The sequence below is a fragment of the Lygodium microphyllum genome, chromosome 7 (genome assembly GCF_053477565.2).
Source record: "Lygodium microphyllum isolate KBCC chromosome 7, Lygodium_microphyllum_v1.1.10, whole genome shotgun sequence".
NCBI lineage: Eukaryota > Viridiplantae > Streptophyta > Polypodiopsida > Schizaeales > Lygodiaceae > Lygodium > Lygodium microphyllum.
The window spans coordinates 19,269,252-19,289,253 of NC_141141.1; the positions used below are offsets into that span (position 1 = coordinate 19,269,252).

Sequence of the window (20,002 nt, forward strand, 5' to 3'; positions counted from 1 at the left end):
AACTTATTCTTTGAAACTAGCCGAAAATAGATTGACTTAGTGAGCTTTACATTAAGCAAACTCCTTATGAAGATAGAGGTGCTTGGTTGGAGATAGCATCATGATCCACACAATTATCTAGCATGGCATGAACAATAACTTGAAAAAGAGAGAGTGACAACAGTTGAGGACCAGATTACTTGGAGCCAGTCCCCCCTCCAAAAGGCTTTTGTATTATAAGAACCCCCATGAAGAGAGTCTTGTTTAGAATACAAGCTTTGTGTACCTTAAGACAACTTGGATGCCATGAAGATCGAAACCTCACCCATCACAACATAGCCTAGACTTACCATCCCTTATCATCACATCTCTCACCTCCTCTTGCTTGTAAAAAATACCACAAAATATGCATAGAATATATACGACAACTGGCCGATATAAGGATATGTATCAAGGTGTTAGAAAGAAGGGATGCTATGCTATCACAATGGGTGCTCTCCTCCAGGAGAGGCTCCTTGCCCAAGCATAAGAGGATGCTATGCTATCACAATCGGTGCTCTCCTCTAGGAGAGGCTGCTTGCCCAAGCATAAGAGGATGTGATGGTGTTGAACAATTTTGAAAATGCCGCAATCATACCATTGCATTTTGCTTCTCTTCTATCGAATTGTAGTTGTATGCTGATATAGGCCCACTCATGACTTTCAACATTCTTTTTTAAAGTCGTTTTTGGTAATGTGATGCAATTCCAAGTTAGCCCTCCATGGATGGTGCCACAAGAAAGCTAGCAAGGCCCAAGATTACGCCATCCCAAGCCTAAACTTTTTGAGATTGAGAATGCTCAATTGTGCATTTTACTAAGAACAGTCATGTAAGTTGTCTATGAAAGGATTTATAAGAGCATATAAGTACCTCTACTGGTGATATTATAAGAGGTTTACTAAGGATGCACATGTAAGTTTTCTAGGAAAAGAATTTTTAACAATAAGTATCTCTACTGGCATGTAAGTTGGCCTTTTGGCTCTTCCAATTGCTACACATATGGTAGTCTAGGTATATGTTTCATCCAACTTCCTTGTGGGAAAGTGAGATAAAGAAAGGGCCTCTTTTAAGACATGTGAAATATATGACATGAGGCCTCAAGAACCCATGTGAAATAAGATCATTTTGCATGTAAAAGTCAACCAAGCAGACATGATTTCCTAGCTAATGCTAGTGTTGAGTTTGTGGACTTCCTAATATCTATTGTTTTTGTACTTGTATGGTCTTTATTGTTGTTTAGATGTGAAATCAAATCTCTTTTGTTGTTGATACTCTTAATACATTTTTGAGTATTTTATTGCATATTATTATGAATTTATATATTCAATTTTGGGGATATTTGGTTGCATAATAATTTGAATATTTATGTGTATTTATATATTTAGTTCTTTGTGTATATATTTTTGGTATATGTTTATATATATCATAATGTATATTTAAATATATCTATGCATGTATCATGGATATTTAGTTATTGATATTTTTGTGTATATTTACAAATTATGCATTATGCACTATGCACTATGATTTATAAACTATAAACTAACAAAAAGGTCTTTCAAATAGGAGAGGCCAGGGTGGGTTGGTGCAAGAGCCACATTTTGGAATTAGCCTGTCGATGTGTTGCTAGTGGTAGAGCATTGTTGGTGCATTGGGAGCATAAGGGAGTTGTACGTATCATACAAACTAACTGATGGTCCACCTTTTCCAATATGTACATCTTGTAATTGATCAATTTAAATAGTGTTGAAGTTTACCCCAATGCTTTTATCTAGCTAAATGATAAAGAAGGAAGAACCAAAATGCCTAATGTTTACACAACCCCAAAAAAAGACATTCACAGTATCTATTGCAATAAAATAGAAAATATATTATGTGTATTCCAAGCAATTATGTATTTCAAGCAAATATATTGATTTTAAGTTATGTATTTCAATGCATTAATATGCAAGTATAAGCAAGCAAAATAAAATTTCAAGTTTATGTATAAGTATATATACTTCTTTCATTAATATGCAAGTATAAGCAAGCAAAATAAAATTTCAAGTTTATATATAAGTATATATACTTCTTTCATTAATAAGCATGGAAACACAATATGGCTTGATAATAGGTTCTCTCTATAGAAAAATGGCACTTAGCTAGGAGTTTTGGAAGTCTATAAGAAAGTAGGATTCATAGGCCTTTGTCAAGCCATTTCTTTCTCCACAATGGATGTTCATATTAGGTGCAGGTTGGCTATGAAGACACCCAATGTTTTTATAGGTCCAAAGCAACATTTTGTAGCCTAAAAGGAGGCTATTGTGAATGACATGGGTAGAGTGGAGATGAGAAATATGAGAAGCATATATATATATATATATATATATATATATATATATATAAACATGCGTATTGATAAATATAGATAAAAATATGCAAGGACACACACGTATAAGAAATAATTTGCTATAATATATACCATCATATACAACAAAATGTACACCTTCTATAATTATAGTTGATATTTTATATTGATTTTAAGTTTATATATATATATATATATATATATATATATATATATATATATATATATATATATATATATATATATATATATATAAATATGCAAGGACACACACATATAAGAAACAATTTGCTATAATATATACCATCATATACAAAAAAAATGTACACCTTCTATAAATATAGTTGATATTGTATATTGATTTTAACTTATATATTTCAATGCATAATAGTGTATAATGCATATTGAGTTTGCTTATTTAGTTATTAAGTTGAGTTCATATTTGATTTCCATGCATAGTCTATGGGCTTTTCGAAAATGAAATCTTGATAACAGTGAAGAAAAACACAATAGTGCTTATTTGATAGATAAATTGAATGCATATTTTATGAGTTTGCCAAATGAAAATCCGATTTGGTGAAGGAAAGCGTTAGTATGCATTGATGTAATACAAATTGAAATATAAAACAAAATGTAATATGCATTCACCTTAACAAATAAAAATGTAACATATTATGTAAAAAATCAAGCATAATATGCATTAATATGCGATAAGAAATTGCTAGACCATCCTACATAGAACCTCTCTACTTTGAGGATCCACACATAAACACACAGGAGGCTAGAGATGAGTTGGAAGTCTGGATAGCTAAAACACGAGAGGACATGGCAAAGGAATATATGAAATGGGTGCTTAGAGTGCTTCTATTAGCGGTTTTGCAGTTCCTTAAGCCAAAATAGAAAGTGAAGAACCTAGCTAAGGGGTTTATGCCATTGCCAAATCTCAAACATGAGGCTTTACTCTAGAAATGAAAGATGCTACATTGGTATTAGAGCATTTTGGTGGTTCCTTGTACCCGCTCCTACCCCGAACTAGTAATTATTCCCGTAAGGAAAACCCACGCAAGCAATCCACAGTAATCTGCAAACAAGCAGGAGACTTTGCATTCGCATCATCAAGCATTGTACACACACATTAATAACGCAGTTGTAGGTTAGGTAACCCACGGGTTACCGTTTACATCTCTCTCTATCTCTATCTCATTCTCTATAGTCTCTTTCTTTGTTTCCACACAATAGAGCACTCAAAAAACCTAATCTACATACTCGCGCACATGCTAATATACTTATATACATAATATTATACTAGTAATCTGCATACTAAATTAATACTATACTAGTAATATGCACCACACACCCTAATTTACACTTAGATATACTAATATGCATTCAAATATTAGAGTACTCTCTCTCTCTCGTATTTGTTCAAGCCAATCATCTTGAGTACTCTCTCTCTCTCGTATTTGTTCAAGCCAATCATCTTGAGTACTCTCTCTCTCTCTCTCTCTCTCTCTCTCTCTCTCTCTCTCTCTCTCTCTCTCTCTCTCTCTCTCTCTCTCTCTCTCTCTCTCTCTCTCTCTCTCTCTCTCTCTCTCTCTCTCGTATTTGTTCAAGCCAATCATCTTGAGTACTCTCTCTCTCTCTCTCTCTCTCTCTCTCTCTCTCTCTCTCTCTCTCTCTCTCTCTCTCTCTCTCTCTCTCTCTCTCTCTCTCTCTCTCTCTCTCTCTCTCTCTCTCTCTCGTATTTGTTCAAGCCAATCATCTTGAGTACTCTCTCTCTCTCGTATTTGTTCAAGATGGCGTGTCTTGGATTAGTCTTACTACTTTTTTTAAATGCCTTGCGCGCCCAAAAGGTCAACCATGCAAGCATAACACTCTAGACTTGGATTCACACCATATCTGGTGCTCATATTCACAAAAAGTGCTTGGCCCGTTTCTACTAGATCTCGGTGACTACACACATTAAGCACACAAGCACATGTCACTACATCTGGAAGGATGCCCCCACGTTGCATCTCTTGTGCATATCCTGCAAAATCAAACTCACACTGACCAAAATTAGCATGCTTTAGTAGCTCCTATATTACCTTCTCTTGGCGAAATTTATTCCCAGTAGCCGCTGCAAAATCAAACTCATGCTAACTAGAGTGGTGTGCTAACTAGCATACTAGTATATGCTAACTTGCACAAGGTGGTATGCTAACTAGCATACTAGTATATGCTAACTAACACACAAGGATATGCTAAGTTTAATACAGGTATGTGACCTTGGTACAGGTATGTGAACTACCTTATAGATGCGTAGAAGGGTTTAGCATAAGGTGGTAGCCTTGCAAAGCACATTATGAACAACCCACTCTTCACATACACGACCACCATAGTATTTTTAAGAGCTCTTTTGAAAACATAAGAGGCATGTGAACTACTATACACCAGCATGCTAACTAGCATACATTGGTGTGCTAACTATCACAAGGTGGTATCGCGAAGGGTATATTAACTAGCATACTAGTATATGTTAGAAAGGTCCCAAACACACTTTTTTTTTAGTACACCCACACACACACACACACATACTCCACACAATATGCTCATCGGTTTTATATCACAAAAAAAAGCACTACATATAGGATACATCAAAGTTTCTAGGCTCTTAATGAACATATCATCCCACATGAAATGCCATGAGCAAGGGGTGCCGACGTGATGAGCACAAAACCCAAGACGTACTTTCGAACTGGGTTAGCTCTTTTCAGAAGCACCTCCCCATACCTACACAATGCACCAACATCTTCTTTGCTATCATACCGTGCCCCTCCTCCTTTAGATGTTAAAGAGATTAGTGCACCTACAGTGTAGGGCGTGATAGCCAAACCCTTCAATGCAAGGGTCATGTCTGGCTTAAACACTCCAAAAGCTTTAGTTGGTTGATTCCCAGTGAATGCAAAATCAAACTCACGCTGACCAAAATTAGCATGCTTTAGTAGCTCCTGTATTACCTTCTCTTGGCGAAATGTATTCCCAGTAGCCGCTGCAATGTTCTCCTCCTTTGACACAAGTCTATCCCAATCGGCCTTGGGCCATATTGTCTCTGCTTTGTCACCCTTCATAGGCGGGGGGAATTTCTCATTTTTCAAACTAGCCTTCATCATAGCCATGCGTTGTCCCCCCATCCCTTCGCCCATCTTGCCACCTGACACGAATACATGTGTGTGACTGTAATATAATATGTATATCAATAACTTAATATACATAATAATATGCATATACAAATTCAAATATACATATTAATATATAAAGAAATATACATACAAATATTCATAATAGTTTACATATAAATAAACATTATAGTATACAATACAATATGTATATCAATACTTAATACACATAAATATTCATAGTAATATGCATTTTAAAAATACATAATAATATGCAATAAAATTTATAACGTGGATACAGATTTCCTAAGATGCATCTTAATATGCACACAAATAGCCTAATATAGAATATAATATGCATATCAATATCTTAATATACAATAATGCCTCCTCATCCTCCTCATCCTCCTCCTCCTCCTCCTCCTCCTCGTCATTCTAGGGATTCCAATTTAGTCTTGCAAAGTCATCCTCTTCCTCCTCCTCGTGAGCTATGTGTTGCCTCTAAATGAAATTGTGCCAGCTTTGTAGGATGACTCTATAGGACTAAACTGGAATCGCCAAAATAGAGAGAAGTCTATTGTTGAGTCTAGAGAGAGTTCTTCCACCTACTAATACTGTCTCAAAAAGATGAGCATAAGCTTGGGCAAGAAAGAATGAAGCATCCAATCTTCCAAATCTTCCCTACTACTGTCTCAAAAAGATGCTACGTCCCGAAGGGTTGCTAGTTGAGGGCCGAGGCTCTAGAGAGGTAACCGTGAGGGTCACAGTTCACTCAACTCACATTAGCGAGCGAGCGCCCGAGCAGGACTACAGGTGCGTTCTCCGAGCTCTCCAAACTCCCACTATAAAATTGATGCTGGGCCCTGGCCGGTCATTCACGAATCACAACACGCTAAATCTGCAAGCTCTTTTATGCAAGCGCAAGTTTCTCTTGGCACTTGCTTACTTTAGTAAATGCCCATTGCTTTAGTAAATGCTAGCCCAAGTTTTTATGACTGTGATATGGTAGTATAAGTTCCTCGCCTCGTTTGTCCAATGAGCACATAGCTCCTACACCCTTTTTCCACTATCATTCTAAGCTTAGCTTCAAAAATAGAAGAAGAAGCACCATTTGGCAAGAGGGCAGCGTTTGGTAATTTGGTAAGAATGCATATTTGGCAATCTAATTTTAGTAGAAGTCTTATAACTTTTGTAATCTTGAAAGTCTAAGCATTAGTTTTTAAAGTCTAAGCATTAGTCTTGGACAAAATTACATTATGAGCTATTGGATTTTCTTGCTAAACTTCTTACTTGTGTATGGAACTCTAAGCTATTTGCCCTTCTTGTTTCTAGTCCAATATCGACGGCGGTTCACAACATCAAAAGGATCCTTTTTAAGATGGATGTTCTTAGTCCTTCCATATCAAAAGTTACACAAACCTCCTCGGCTTCATCCAAGGTGATTAATGTAATGTTTTTCTTAAACGTATGTTTACTTTGATGTTAATAAGGGATATCCGAGTGTTTGTTTTCTCATATTTACTTATGTAGGTTTCAAAGAAGAAAGGGGTCACACAAAGGACATTGCTTCAACTCTCAAAGGTGACGTACAATGTGAATAAAAAGACCCGACTTGGTAAGAAAAGCTCTATAATTAAAACTAATGATGTCGATGATGAATTATATGAAGGTGATGACCCAAACAACTCAGATATAGAAGGTAAAAAGTGTCGTAGGTTGCTTTGGCAAGATAATTGGTTATCATCTTTCAAGTGGTTGATTTTTTATAATCAAAAGGTTAGGCTCTTTTGCTCTTATTGCTTGGATTACCCTCACGCAAGAAGTGCATATTCTAAGAGAGGTTCTAAAAACTTTAAAACTAGTAACTTGCGATCTCATGCATGCACTCAATGTCATAGAGATGCTTGTAATGCCATGTTGTTTGGCAAGTGCGCCATGAGAGTGAGCTTGCGTAAGATGCATCTACCCAAGAAGAGGCATTGCACATATTGTTTAAAAGTGCATGTAGCAAAAAAAAACCATGCATTTACATCATTTTTGTGTTTGCTTGATTTGCTGAGAAGTGTTAATGTGAAAAATATCACTAGTCTTTACAATGACGATAAAGCATGTGCGGATATAGTACATTGCATTGCTACATCTATAATAGATGAAACCTTGGATAAAGTTAGACAAATTTCGTGGTTTGGAGTAATTGTGGATGAATCCACGGACATCTCTATACACCATCACATGATTATTTATCTATCTTACTTGGAAGATGAGTCGGTGCCATGTTCTACATTCTATGGTATGGTTCGCACTAATGACTCTACATCTAAGGGAATATTTGATAGGATCATGTATGAGTTAAAGAATACAAATCTTGATATGAAAAAACTTATAGCATTTGGCTCCAATGGGTGTTCCACCATGGTGGGTAGAAAGAAAGGGGTGGCTACTTTAATGAAGCAAGTCAATCCTATGCTTACCTCTATCCATTGTGTTGCACATAGGACTAATTTGGTCGTATCGGATACTACCAAAAAGATTACATATGCCAAACAAATTGATGGACTTATAAATAGCATTGCAAATTACTTTTCTAGTAGCTCTAACCGCAATGAAGAGCTTAAAATAGTGCAAGAAGAGCTCGATTGTGAAGTGATCAAAATGCAACGCATCTTTGAGGTAAGATGGCTAAATAGGCACTGATGTTTAGTAAAAATTTGCAAATCTATGGATGCATTACTTTGTTTATTGGAAAAAGAGCGTATGGATTTGCATGCCATACTTAGCACATTTGAATGTATATATGCGATGCATTTTCTTGCGGATATTTTGCAAAAGCTGACAAATTTGAGTCTTCGTTTTCAAAAAGATTATGTTGATGTTTCTACGATTCATGGCACAATGATAAGCACCATTTTATGCATTAAAGATGAATATCTAATCAAAAGAAAGCTTGATTTGAATGCTTGTCAGAAAGGTATTGGCGGGTATCCTATTATACCTGACTATGGTACCGAAAATGGATTTTTGTATGCATTACGATGCTCTTTAAAAGGAGATATATTCTTTGGTCAAAAAGTTGTAAGGGATGAGGAAGGTAAAGATCTTGCAAATGCCTTAGAGTTTCAATTCACTTATGCTAAAAAAGTTTGTGAATGCCTTGAGATGCGCTTTGTTGATAACACTATGTTGAATTGTGTCAAAATTTTGGTTCCCACTCAACACCCCTCGCATGAGAGGTTGCTCGAAGACTATGGGGAGAAGGAATGTGATAACATTGTTGCATTTTATGAGTGTTGTGTTTTTGAGTATATGGAAACTCTGGAGATAGATAAAGAGTTTTTCTTTAGGTATCACAATGAATGAGTATGTACTTTTTGAATATTACAATGAATGAATATGTACTTTTTGAATATATATGCTTGGTCTCTAAAATTTAATATGTATTTAAGTATACATCTCACATATAATAAGCAAATTTATCTTCTGTTAAACATAATGGGGGGGGGGGGGGGGGGGGGGGAGGGAGGGAGGGAGGGAGGGAGAGGGAGGGAGGGAGAGGGAGGCACGGGAACATCTTCCTCACAAAATTTTTGGTTATGTACAACCAGTTTCATTAGATTGCTGATATCAATCTGCAAACGTATTGTGTCCTCCATCGCGGCCTTGCACCTCGCTTCCAATCTGTCACATAGCTTTCACACTTTCTTGTGATCAAGAAGCCCAAGCTGAAGGTTAGGCATGGCGCCCATGCCAGCATCAACATTATCAATATGCTGCCTATTTGGAGCATCCACATCCACATCATCATTTGCAGCATCATGTTGCATTTTCTCATGAAGCCATGCCAAGTAATGCATTTCCCATGTTGATATGAGAGCTGACACTTTCTACTGTGATGGCAGCTATGGGTAAATCCACCTGTGGTGTGACGGGCCATTTGCAAATTCATTGTATAAGGGGATGGACCTATTGTATAAGGGGATCAACCCATTGTATAAGAAGATGGACCGCTTTTATACGGGATGGACCCATTGTATACGGACATGACTACTTTTATACGGGTGGACCCCTTGTATATGGGATGGACCTATTGTATAAGCCATGGATCCACTAGGATGTCTAGATTGTATAAGGCAGTGGATCCATTGTATAAGCCATGGACCCACTTGGGTGGCCTTGTTGTATAAGGTAGTGGATCCAATGTATAAGCCACAGACCCATTGTATAAGCACTAGACCGTTTGTCTAAGGGATGTCCCATTTCATAAGGGTCCATTTTATAAGGCTTGGACCCATTGTATAACAACAAGAGCTACTAAAGCATGCTAATTTTGGCCAATTTTTAGATACCTCCACTCACCCTTCTCTAGTTTCATCATAAAAAGAAAAAGATATATGCTCATTAGTGGGAACTTGAGTGAGAACTCAAAAGGTTACACATTGTCTTATAGTTAAAGGCTATTTACCACAAGGTTGTAAAGAGCTTTGCTTTTATTTTGGGATCAGCATCAGTAGAAAGTAGCAGTTCATTGCTCTGCTGAGGGAGGGCTTTGCTGAATATTAGATTATTGATTGTCAATTATAATGTATATTATATTATTTTATGCATATTACAATGTATATTATATTATTGGTATAATAGGTTGATCCATTGTATAAGCCATGGACACACTTGGGTGGCCTCATTGTATAAGGTAGTGGATCCAATGTATAAGCCATGGACCCATTGTATAAGCACTAGACCCTTTGTCTAAGGGATGTCCCATTTCATAAGGGTCCATTTTATAAGACTTGGACCCATTGTATAACAACAGGAGCTACTAAAGCATGCTAATTTTGGCCAGTTGTTAGATACCTCCACTCACCCTTCTCTAGTTTCATCATAAAAAGAAAAAGATATATGCTCATTAGTGTACGGAGTGTTGAGTGGGAACTTGAGTGAGAACTCAAAAGGTTACACACTGTCTTATAGTTAAAGGCTATTTACCATAAGGTTGTAAAGAGCCTTGCTTTTATTTTGGGATCAGAGCAGTCTCACTACTGTTGCTACTGAGGGAGGGCTTTGTTGAATATTAGATTATTGATTGTCAATTATAATGTATATTATATTATTTTATGCATATTACAATGTATATTATATTATTGGTATAATAGGTTATTGGTATGATTATCAAGATGTATATTATATTATTATATGCATATTATGATGTATATTAAATTATTGTATACATATTATGATGTATATTTGTAAATTCTCATGCAAACTTTGTGAGTCTAAAAGTGAAGAAGATGTCGGGAGGTTAAAGATTGAAGCTAGTGCAAAGTATTTTTATTTTCTTCTTTCACCTGAGAATCGGGCACAGGTCCTAAAGCATGGTGGAAAGAGCATACGAAGATGTGAAGCAATATGTAGCCAACGTGCAAGTTGTGAAGGCTTGGGAAGAAGATAAAATCAGCAAGCAACAGAGAGTGGAAAGGAAGAGGGCCCAAATTGTTTGTAGCCAAGCTTTTGGAGTACGATTCTCTTCAGTCTTCAAGTGTAGGTATGAAAACGTTTGTTGATTGTGTACAATATAATCTTCAATGTAGGTTACATGTTATGAATTCGGGATATGTGGGCAGGTAAGGACATGGAGTCAAGAAAGCACCAATACAGAGATCAGCTGGCCTTCCAGAAAGGAAATTGAGCTAATTATAAAAGCATTAAAAATGCTAGTGAGTGAGTGTTGACCATTGTTCCTTGTGTGCCTGTTTACCTCGTTGTTAGCGTATTGTTTGTGTCAGGAGGATGTTGCAGACGATGCTACTGAGACGCAAGGGCAGGCCAAGGAGCCGTACAAGCAGGTGGTTGTTGCTAAGGTGCCGGTGGAGGAGGATGAAGCAGGCAAAGAGGCAGCCAAGAGAGATCATGAGCTGGTTGCTACTGTTGATACGGTGGTTGTTGGTGACCATGGGCCGATTGCTACTCAGGTGGGCAAACGGAAACCCACCAAGCATGTAGCAAAGAAGAAAAAGGTACGTGATGCCAATGTCTCTGCAATGTGTGTGCTCAGAGAGCCATTTAAAGTGCAATATGTTTTTGCTTATGTATTGTGTACTTAACCTTTGCTTGTGTCAGGTTGAGGAGGTAGTGCTGTTTGATGGTAAGAAGGATAAGGTTAAAAATGCGTCTGTTGTTGGTAGGAGAAGCCTTAGGCCAAGAATGAAATGAATTATGCTGAGTTGAACAAAAATAGTGGAAAGATGACTTGGGGATTAATGCTTCTACAATTGGTTTGATTTGTGTGTAAAAAACTTGCCATTTGCTTTTTTACTTCTTTGTGATGATAACTTGTGCGGTCTTTCATATTGGAGCTGCGACTATGCTCAATTTAATTTTCACATGATGAAACTGTGATAAGTGTGATGATACAGAGGTCTATTTTCATTATTTATCTCTTGTGACCATACAAGAGTGAAGGATTTCTATAGTTTTTCATAGGATTGATGCCAATCCCATAATTCTCAATATGCTTGTTTTTGGTCTCTTCAATGGTGTTCAGTGTCATAATTGGTTAAAATTGGGTTTTCCATGCGTGGCAGCGGCACGTCTCTCTCTTCAAAGCAGTTCAGTGTCAGCAAATTCAAGACATGCCATCTTCTGATTATGTGACATGGACAATGCTTCTTTGAGCTTTGAGGTCATTGGGAAGCTTGCTTCTCTTTCTGTGGGAGGCAAGGGAGAAGCCATACTGTACCATCATCTCGGAGGACAATGGGTTGTTGTTGATGAGGAATGTACGTGGGAGTTTAGCAGAGATGCACACGACGACGATGACGATGAGAGCAATCAAGAAGAATGGATCATGGATCAATCATGGAAAATGTGGTATTTCTTGGTTGGGAACAAGATGAAAGCTGGTGTGAGCGAGAAGTTGCAAGCAAAGTTCTCCAGAGACCAGTTGCACACTAAATTCGTGCACAATGGTGTGTGGGCACTGAAATTCCTGAGTCGCACATTTCAAGATTTTGAGACGGTGTTTCAAAACTATTTATTCGAGAACAATTTCATGGTGGATGCTACAGAGGATTTAAATATATAGGTTAAATGCTTAGAAACATTATATGCAAATATTATGAATATTTTGCTTCAAATACACATCATGAATATTATATGCATCAAAATATACACATATTTTGGTGGAATAATTACCATGGAGCCGGAAGCAATATCAATTTTGCTCAACCTCTTAACAACAAAGAAGCAAAACATGAGCACTATCCCTTGGCAACTTCTCCGTAAAGCTTGTTCATAAGCGGAACCTCGGTCAAAGAGATCCAGTGAAACATGGAGGATTGTGGTATGTAATGCTAGTAGAGATAAAATGTTAATGTAAAGGGTGGTGACATAAATCCAAATTAGTATGTGCAAAGGGGCACTACCTGCCACTACGTTATATATATGAATCTACATCTAGGACAGTATCTAGGACTGCATCTAGGACCAATAACAAGAAGTGCTACAAGTACTCTAATTTCGCACAAAGCTCTAAAGTTTTGTTACCCAAGACTACAACTTTGTTATCATCCAAAAACCTATCCTTGTATCATTAATTTTTGCAATAATATGTGAGTAATATACAATAATACAATAATATACAATGATATGCAATAATGTAGTAACACACTAATATGTAATAATACAATAATTAGAAATAATACACAATATTATAAAGTAATACAATAATGTACACTAATATATGCAGTAACATAAAGATTATAATATACAATAATATGCAGTGATGTAATAATACACCAATACAACAATATTCAGTAACATGTAATGATATGCAATAGTAATATAGATTAATATACATTAATACATCAATACAATAATATGCAATAATACATCATGACCCTTGACAAAGCCTCTCTGCAGCTTCAATGGAGTCCTTAAGCTCCTGTCGCACTTTGCTTGCTGCTCGAGAGGGGCTGAAACAACTCCAAGCTTGGCTTCACAGGCACTGCCAAGCACAATATCGGCTTGCAGCCAACAGCTAGAACAACACTGCACTTGGCTTGTGTGGTTACACAAGAGCATCGACGGGGCACCTGTTTGGGCTACAACAACCCGTGCCTTGCAATCTCGAGCTCCTAGAGCACCGCCGAGCACAACATGTTCTGTAGTGATCCGTTCCAGCCTCTTCTTGCTGTGCTTTACTACACTTTGCTCACGTGAGCTTCTAGGTCCCGCTGCTTGTTATTGCACACTCTGCCCTCCTTGCGCACGAGTGTAAATCGGGCGTCCGGAGGCCAAATAATGCGATGCTACGCGGGCCTTTGCCATGCATGACACACACACGCTAATTGAACACATCAATTGTGATTCTTAAGAAACTAATTAATGACGCAAAATATAAAAAATACACTAAATAAAATGCAATTCGCTTGATTCAACAAGCATAATTAGAGTTATGCTAAGTGCAATGCAAAATAGAGCAAATAAGAGAGCTAATTAGGATCTTATTAGTGATTAAGAGATTCTAATCACACTCCATGCTCTGATACTAGTTGTTAGGATTAGTGATAGCTTGAGAGGTTAGTACACACACACACACACACACACTAATCAAGATGTGGTTAGAGTTATGGTGGATTAGGGTTAGATCCATTCATGGGTGATGGTGTGAGTAATTAGGGAGAGAGATTAAGAGAGAGTGTACACAATGACAAAGTAGATAAAATGAACTACATGCATTAGGTTGAATATTTTCTAAGTGGTAAACTGTTTGAAGCAAGGTAGCCTACTCTATCACCCCATGGGAAATGAGAAATTTGCTATTATGAAGGGTAAATCCCTTTTCTTCTAATTCTTAAAGGCTACCTTGTTCTTTTTCAATTTTTAAAAAAGGCGGGCCATCTAAGTTCTAGGCCTGAAATTCAAAGCCCATTTTGGGCGTCATGGTGATTTTGGGTGTCGAAAAATGCCTTGGCTTTGGGTGTAGGGTGTCACGAGGAAGCTTTATAAAAATGGCAAAGGTGTCAAGGGGTATACATCATACACATATATCCATATGCATATGTATACCTCTATACATGTGTATGTATGGGACAGACACATATATGCATAAAATCTCGACATATATACGTAAAACACCTATGTGGGGTAGATTTTGATAGATAAAAATCTCTTATATTGGAAAAAAATCTAGTGTTTAAATAAAGAATAATGGCAAAGGAGTCACTAAGGCTGGCTTCACAAGCGTCCCGCAGACGTGAGAAATCCGTGGACGTGTTGTCTGCCTAGGTGGGGAGAGACGAGCAGTGTGCTATTTACACAGGTGACGGACGGACACAATTTATAAATAAACTTTTCACCCATATGCCACCAATTGGCGAAAGCCTAGAGGAAAGGCCTAACCAAACCTTTTTTTGTAGAGTTTGGCAATAGCCCTTTTGCCAGCATACGAGCACTGGTAGGTAGATAGGTACATAGATAGGTAGATAGATATATATATATAGATACATAGATAGATAGATACATAGATAGATAGATACATAGATAGCTATAGATAGATATAGATACATAGAGACATCAAAGACATCAAATGCGATACGCTTAACAGTGACGGGAGCGGGAGAGATATCAAGAGCAAGAAAGACAAGTGCATGCATGCCAAACAACACACACCTACACCCACACACGCACGCCACACACCTACACACCTACTCACGCATCAAGAGCAGCTTTGCTGCATTTTCTTCATCTCTCTCTCTCTCTTAAGTGTGTGCGTTTTCTCTGTGCACTCTCTTCATGGTATCAGAGCTTGGTCTGCGCACTCGACATGGTATCAGAGCCCGGAGTTGCTAGAGCGGTGCGGTAACCTTCTCCTTGCATCAGCGTTTCCTGCATCAGTGTTTTTTGCAACAGCGGTTTGCAGCAATGTTTTCTGCATCAGCGCATTCTACAGCAACGTTTTCTACTGAAAGCAACGGTTTTTGCTGTTTTTTTTTTTCCGCCGGCGACCCCACACAGTGTGTTTGCTACGTTTTTCGCGATGGATTTGTGCGAGAAGGTGCGGTCTCTCTTCTTTCCTCGGCTGAGCCCTTCTTCTGGTGATTTCCTAGTGTTCCTAGCCTTTTGGTGGCGGTGTTACCTGCTGGTTTTCGCGGACAGCAGCCTGCAGTGGCTGCGTTTTTGCCTTCCCGAGGAGTTTCGACACTCAAAGGGGGCCCGTGATCGACTATGACACTTGAGGAACGAGGGGGGAGATCGTGTGATCCGGTTTCGAGCGACTTTCCATGACAGAAGCTACAAAGATTTGCAAGAGGTGATATTTGGAAGATGATGATCAGATTGGTCTTGATTTGGGCTAATCTATGTACTTGGCTGTCGACTGCTGTGCATGCTTCGAAGCCGGTAGTGTCCGCCACAGTTTCGCTAGACGCTGTTGACCTCTGGGAGGATCAAGATTGGCGTGTGTTTTTCATGATGATCCGCAAGGATGCTTCGCTTTCTCATGTGAAGTCTGCTGAGACCTCACATACAGTTTGGAAGACATTTGCAGCCATCTATGATGTGGACGAGCAACCAGGATTTGTAATTCCTGCTAAGGAACACGTGGTGTTCCGTTTACAGAAGGCTTTGTACAGCCTTGAGCAGGCTCCGCAGGCGTGGTTCCAGCGGATTGATGTCTTCTTACAAAAGCTTGGCCTGAACAGATCACAAGCAGATTCGAACCTTTACATCCGGCTTCACAGGGGATTGATTGCGAGTATTGTGGTCTACTTTGATCCAGATTGGGCTAGAGACCCTGATTCATGGCGATCGACAACAGGTTGTGTCTTTTCACTAGGCACATGGGCTAGAGTGCCGCCACCACTCTAGCCCCATTGATTGCACACCTGTTTAACAGGGCATTGGCAGAGGGTCTACCAGAGAGCTGGACTATGCATACTATCGTGCCTTTACACAAGGCCGAGATCACTTGGTACCGGCCAATTTACAAGACCATCATGATCGGCCACTTGTTGGCCAAGATCTATGGAGCAGTACTCGAGGCTGAGTTGAGTGGATATGCAGAGACAGAGAGTCTCAGGGCCCCAAGGCAGGCTGGTTTCCGTCGCACCTTTTCTACAGTGGATCACATCTTTACACTCAGATGCTTGATAGAGCAGTCACAGAGCAGAGGGAGGAGGTTATATTGTTGCTTTGTGGATTTTCGCAAAGCATTCGACACAATTCCGAGGGAGCGCTTGTTCCGACGGCTTACATCCTTGGGGATACCCTTAGAGATGATATGGGCGATATATGCTTTGTATGAGACAGTATCAGGCAGAGTCAGATGTCCTGGAGGCCTGTCAAACAGTATTGCCAGCACCATTGGTGTCAAGCAAGGCTGTCCTTTGTCGCCCACTCTTCGGGCTTTATATTGATGAGGTTACTGACTTCATACAGCGAGGCGGAGAGGCCGGTGTAGATCTCTCAAGTACACAGATACATATTATGTTATATGCTGATGACATTGTTCTACTTTCTGAGTCGCAGGAGGATCTAACAGCACCACCTGCGAGCTTTGGGGTCTTTCTGTACAGAGAGGGGATTATCAGTGAACCTTGGTAAAACCAAGGTTCTTATCTTTCACACTTCTAGTACGGTGCGGAGGAGGCCAGCTTTCCTATTTGAGGACAGTCAAATTGAGGTAGCTAATTCATATGTATACCTGGGGATTACTTTCACTGCCAATTCTGGTAGATTTTCTATGACACAGGTAGCGAGAGATCGCACCACTAGAGCCTTTGCTGCCCTTGCGATGCTTGAGAGAGGATGCCACTAGACACATTTTCAGGAGCCCTGCACAAAGGGCTGGTTGTTTGACACTTTGGTCACCCCAACACTATTATATGCCGCCCCGGTGTGGACCCCCGGTCTATCTGGACAGTCTTGGAGCAAGATAGAGAGACCACAGATACTGATGCTTTCTCGAATGATCCCGAGTAAGCAATCAATCCCACATGACATCTTGAGAGCAGAGTTTAACGCATCGCCCATGGTAGTCGAGGCACTGTTTCAGACGATCGGATCTCTCCACAGACTGAGGGACATGAGAGCAGACAGACTCCCCAGGCTAGCCATGGAGGCATCTAGACAGTTAACAGAGGCAGGGGATCAGAGAGTTTGGTATGCCACCACGGCCAACTGGATACAGTGCTTCAATTTCATTATGGATAGACTACCCCCATCACGATTCGACCCTGCTGCACCCAAGGGGGCCTCGAGGAACACAGTATTGAGGCACAAGATTAGGCAGAGATACATTGAGAGGACTTGGATCACACCTTTGCAGCCCTTGGCCACGAAGATGGCATACTACAAGGATCACTTCCTCAAGCTCACACCGGATGGGTTCATTCAGAGACCACGATACATGGATGTATACCTCCCACATGGCATGAGAGTTGCTATTGGGCAGCTCAGAGTATCATCAGAAGATTCTCAAATGTGCCAACCAAGATGTGAGTGGATGCAAACCACATGAGGAAAGTGGGCCTCCATTCAGTAAGTATATTGAGCCCAATTTCATTAGTAGCTAAAAAGGTGGAAGTAAAATTTGAAGCTTGAGAGTTCCAACCTACATGTAGTACAAAGTACTGAGATGAGTTGAGCAAGCCATGTAAAATGTCACTTGAGGGGGTAATATTGGAGAGAACCTTGGAAACCTGTGTAGACTAAAACACAAGTTTTGACAGTGGGGGATTGGATTGCAAAGAGAGCCGACATGCTCATAAATGTACAATAGAGGTGTAGTGACCTCAAAAAGACCTTGCACAAAGAGCGCAAAGAGCACAAAGCCTTGGAGGAAGCAGCAAAGCATCAACAATACATCCATCATACTCCCCGCTGTTCCTTTCTGTCCCTCAGCCTTGTTCTAATACTAGACCATTTTCCTGTAGTACTAAAGCTATCTTTAGAGGTGACATGTTTTCGCTTGGCGGTTTTTTTCTTAGCCACTGCCTCCACGTCAGCAGCAGCTGCCGTTGTAATCTCATCCTGAGCCTCCTCAGCTACAGTAGCATTAGCGTTCTCCTCAAAAGGAGCCTCAGCAACAGCAGCATTCTTCTCAGCAGGAGCCTCAGCAGCCACAGCCTTCACCTTTTCAGTAAACTTTACCTCCTCCCCAGCAAACTTCACATTTTGCCGCTTGTTTCTCCTCCCAAACTTTGACGCCTCCTCAGCAACAGCTTGTGCCTCCTTCTTCTCAACATCAACATCGTCTGCCTGCTCTTGTATGGTTTTAATGGCAGCAGCATAGTCCACATCATCCACCTGCCATTGCACGGTCCCAGTGGCATCGTCCGCCGCCGCTTGCCCTTGTATGGTCTCAGTGGCCTGCACCTGTATCGTTTGTGTGGCATTGTCTGCCGCTTGCCCTTGTATGGTCTCAATGGCATTGTCCGCCGCCTGCCCTTTTATGGTCTCAGTGGCAGCACCATTGTCCACATCGTCCACCTGCCCTTTTACAGCACCATTGTCCACAACGTCCACCTGCCCTTTCATGGTCTCAGTGGCAGCACCATTGTCCCGCAAGCAAAGGCTAAAAGGTTAACAATGTAAATGGGCACACGAAGGTAAAAGTGGTCAGGGCACACATACCAATTCATTTAATTGTTTTTGGACCAAGTTAGCCTGTTTTGTGAGGTCATCCAGCATAACTTGGAGTTTGAGTTTTTTAGCATGCAAATCTTTACCTATGCACACATACCATACTCTAGAAGCTTAGCATCATGACTACATTGAAAGATTATACAGTAAAATGTTTTCTTACCATCACTTGCATGTCGCAAACAATCATACTCCAGTAGCTTAGCTACAACTATTTGATTCCTCCTCCTCTCCAAATTTGCTTGCTTGCTGGTTTGCTCTTCTTGCCAAGCCTTAAGGGCTTGCAACTCAGCTACATATTGTCTGATATTTTCATAAACACTTTCGGCCTGGCTTAAGGCCCAGCTACGGTTGTCAAGTGGAAGTAGCAAGAAAAAGCATTCTGAGCTAGCTTTAATCCTTACAGCTTTGGCATCCTCTGCACTTTGGGACTCACAAAATACACTCAAAGCAGACTCGAACTCGCTCTGGGTAGCACTCACAAATTTTCTCCATATTTTCTCAACATATACAGCAGTGAAAGACTCTTCACCCACATATTGTGGGGTGAAGATCTCACATACAATAGGGATAGGACGCAATGCTGGTGGGCGGCTCATATCGTTATCCGGAACAGCAAATTTAGTATACTCAATAGCCCTTTCCTTTATAACACTCCTAACAAGATACACATGCAAGTGGTGCAGAGTTCACTTTTAAAAGTCTAGGTGAGGCAAAAGTGAGCATAAACAAATTTTGGAGGCATCATTGTAGCATATAGGTTTGTTTCAAGTATAAAGAGAACTACTGGAGCATCTTGTTCACACGCAACGAGAGGCAACCATATGTACGTCCCACACTCAA

At 39.7% G+C, this 20,002-nt stretch overlaps 1 protein-coding gene and 1 pseudogene across 2 annotated transcripts; both read left to right on the top strand.

Annotated features, from left to right (window-relative positions):
• The first annotated feature begins 6,862 nt into the window (after window positions 1-6,862).
• Window positions 6,863-8,969, top strand: LOC148033231 (uncharacterized; annotated as a pseudogene). The gene is made up of 2 exons (XR_015691449.1): window positions 6,863-6,962; window positions 7,055-8,969. The product of XR_015691449.1 is annotated as an uncharacterized LOC148033231 (transcript).
• Window positions 8,970-11,119: 2,150 nt separating this feature from the next.
• On the top strand, window positions 11,120-12,774 carry LOC148033232 (uncharacterized). Its single transcript, XM_087681125.1, has 2 exons — window positions 11,120-11,532; window positions 12,100-12,774. The coding sequence occupies exon 2, from the start codon at window positions 12,171-12,173 to the stop codon at window positions 12,597-12,599; it is 429 nt and encodes a 142-aa protein (XP_087537251.1). The 5' UTR covers window positions 11,120-11,532; window positions 12,100-12,170; the 3' UTR covers window positions 12,600-12,774.
• Window positions 12,775-20,002: the final 7,228 nt, after the last annotated feature.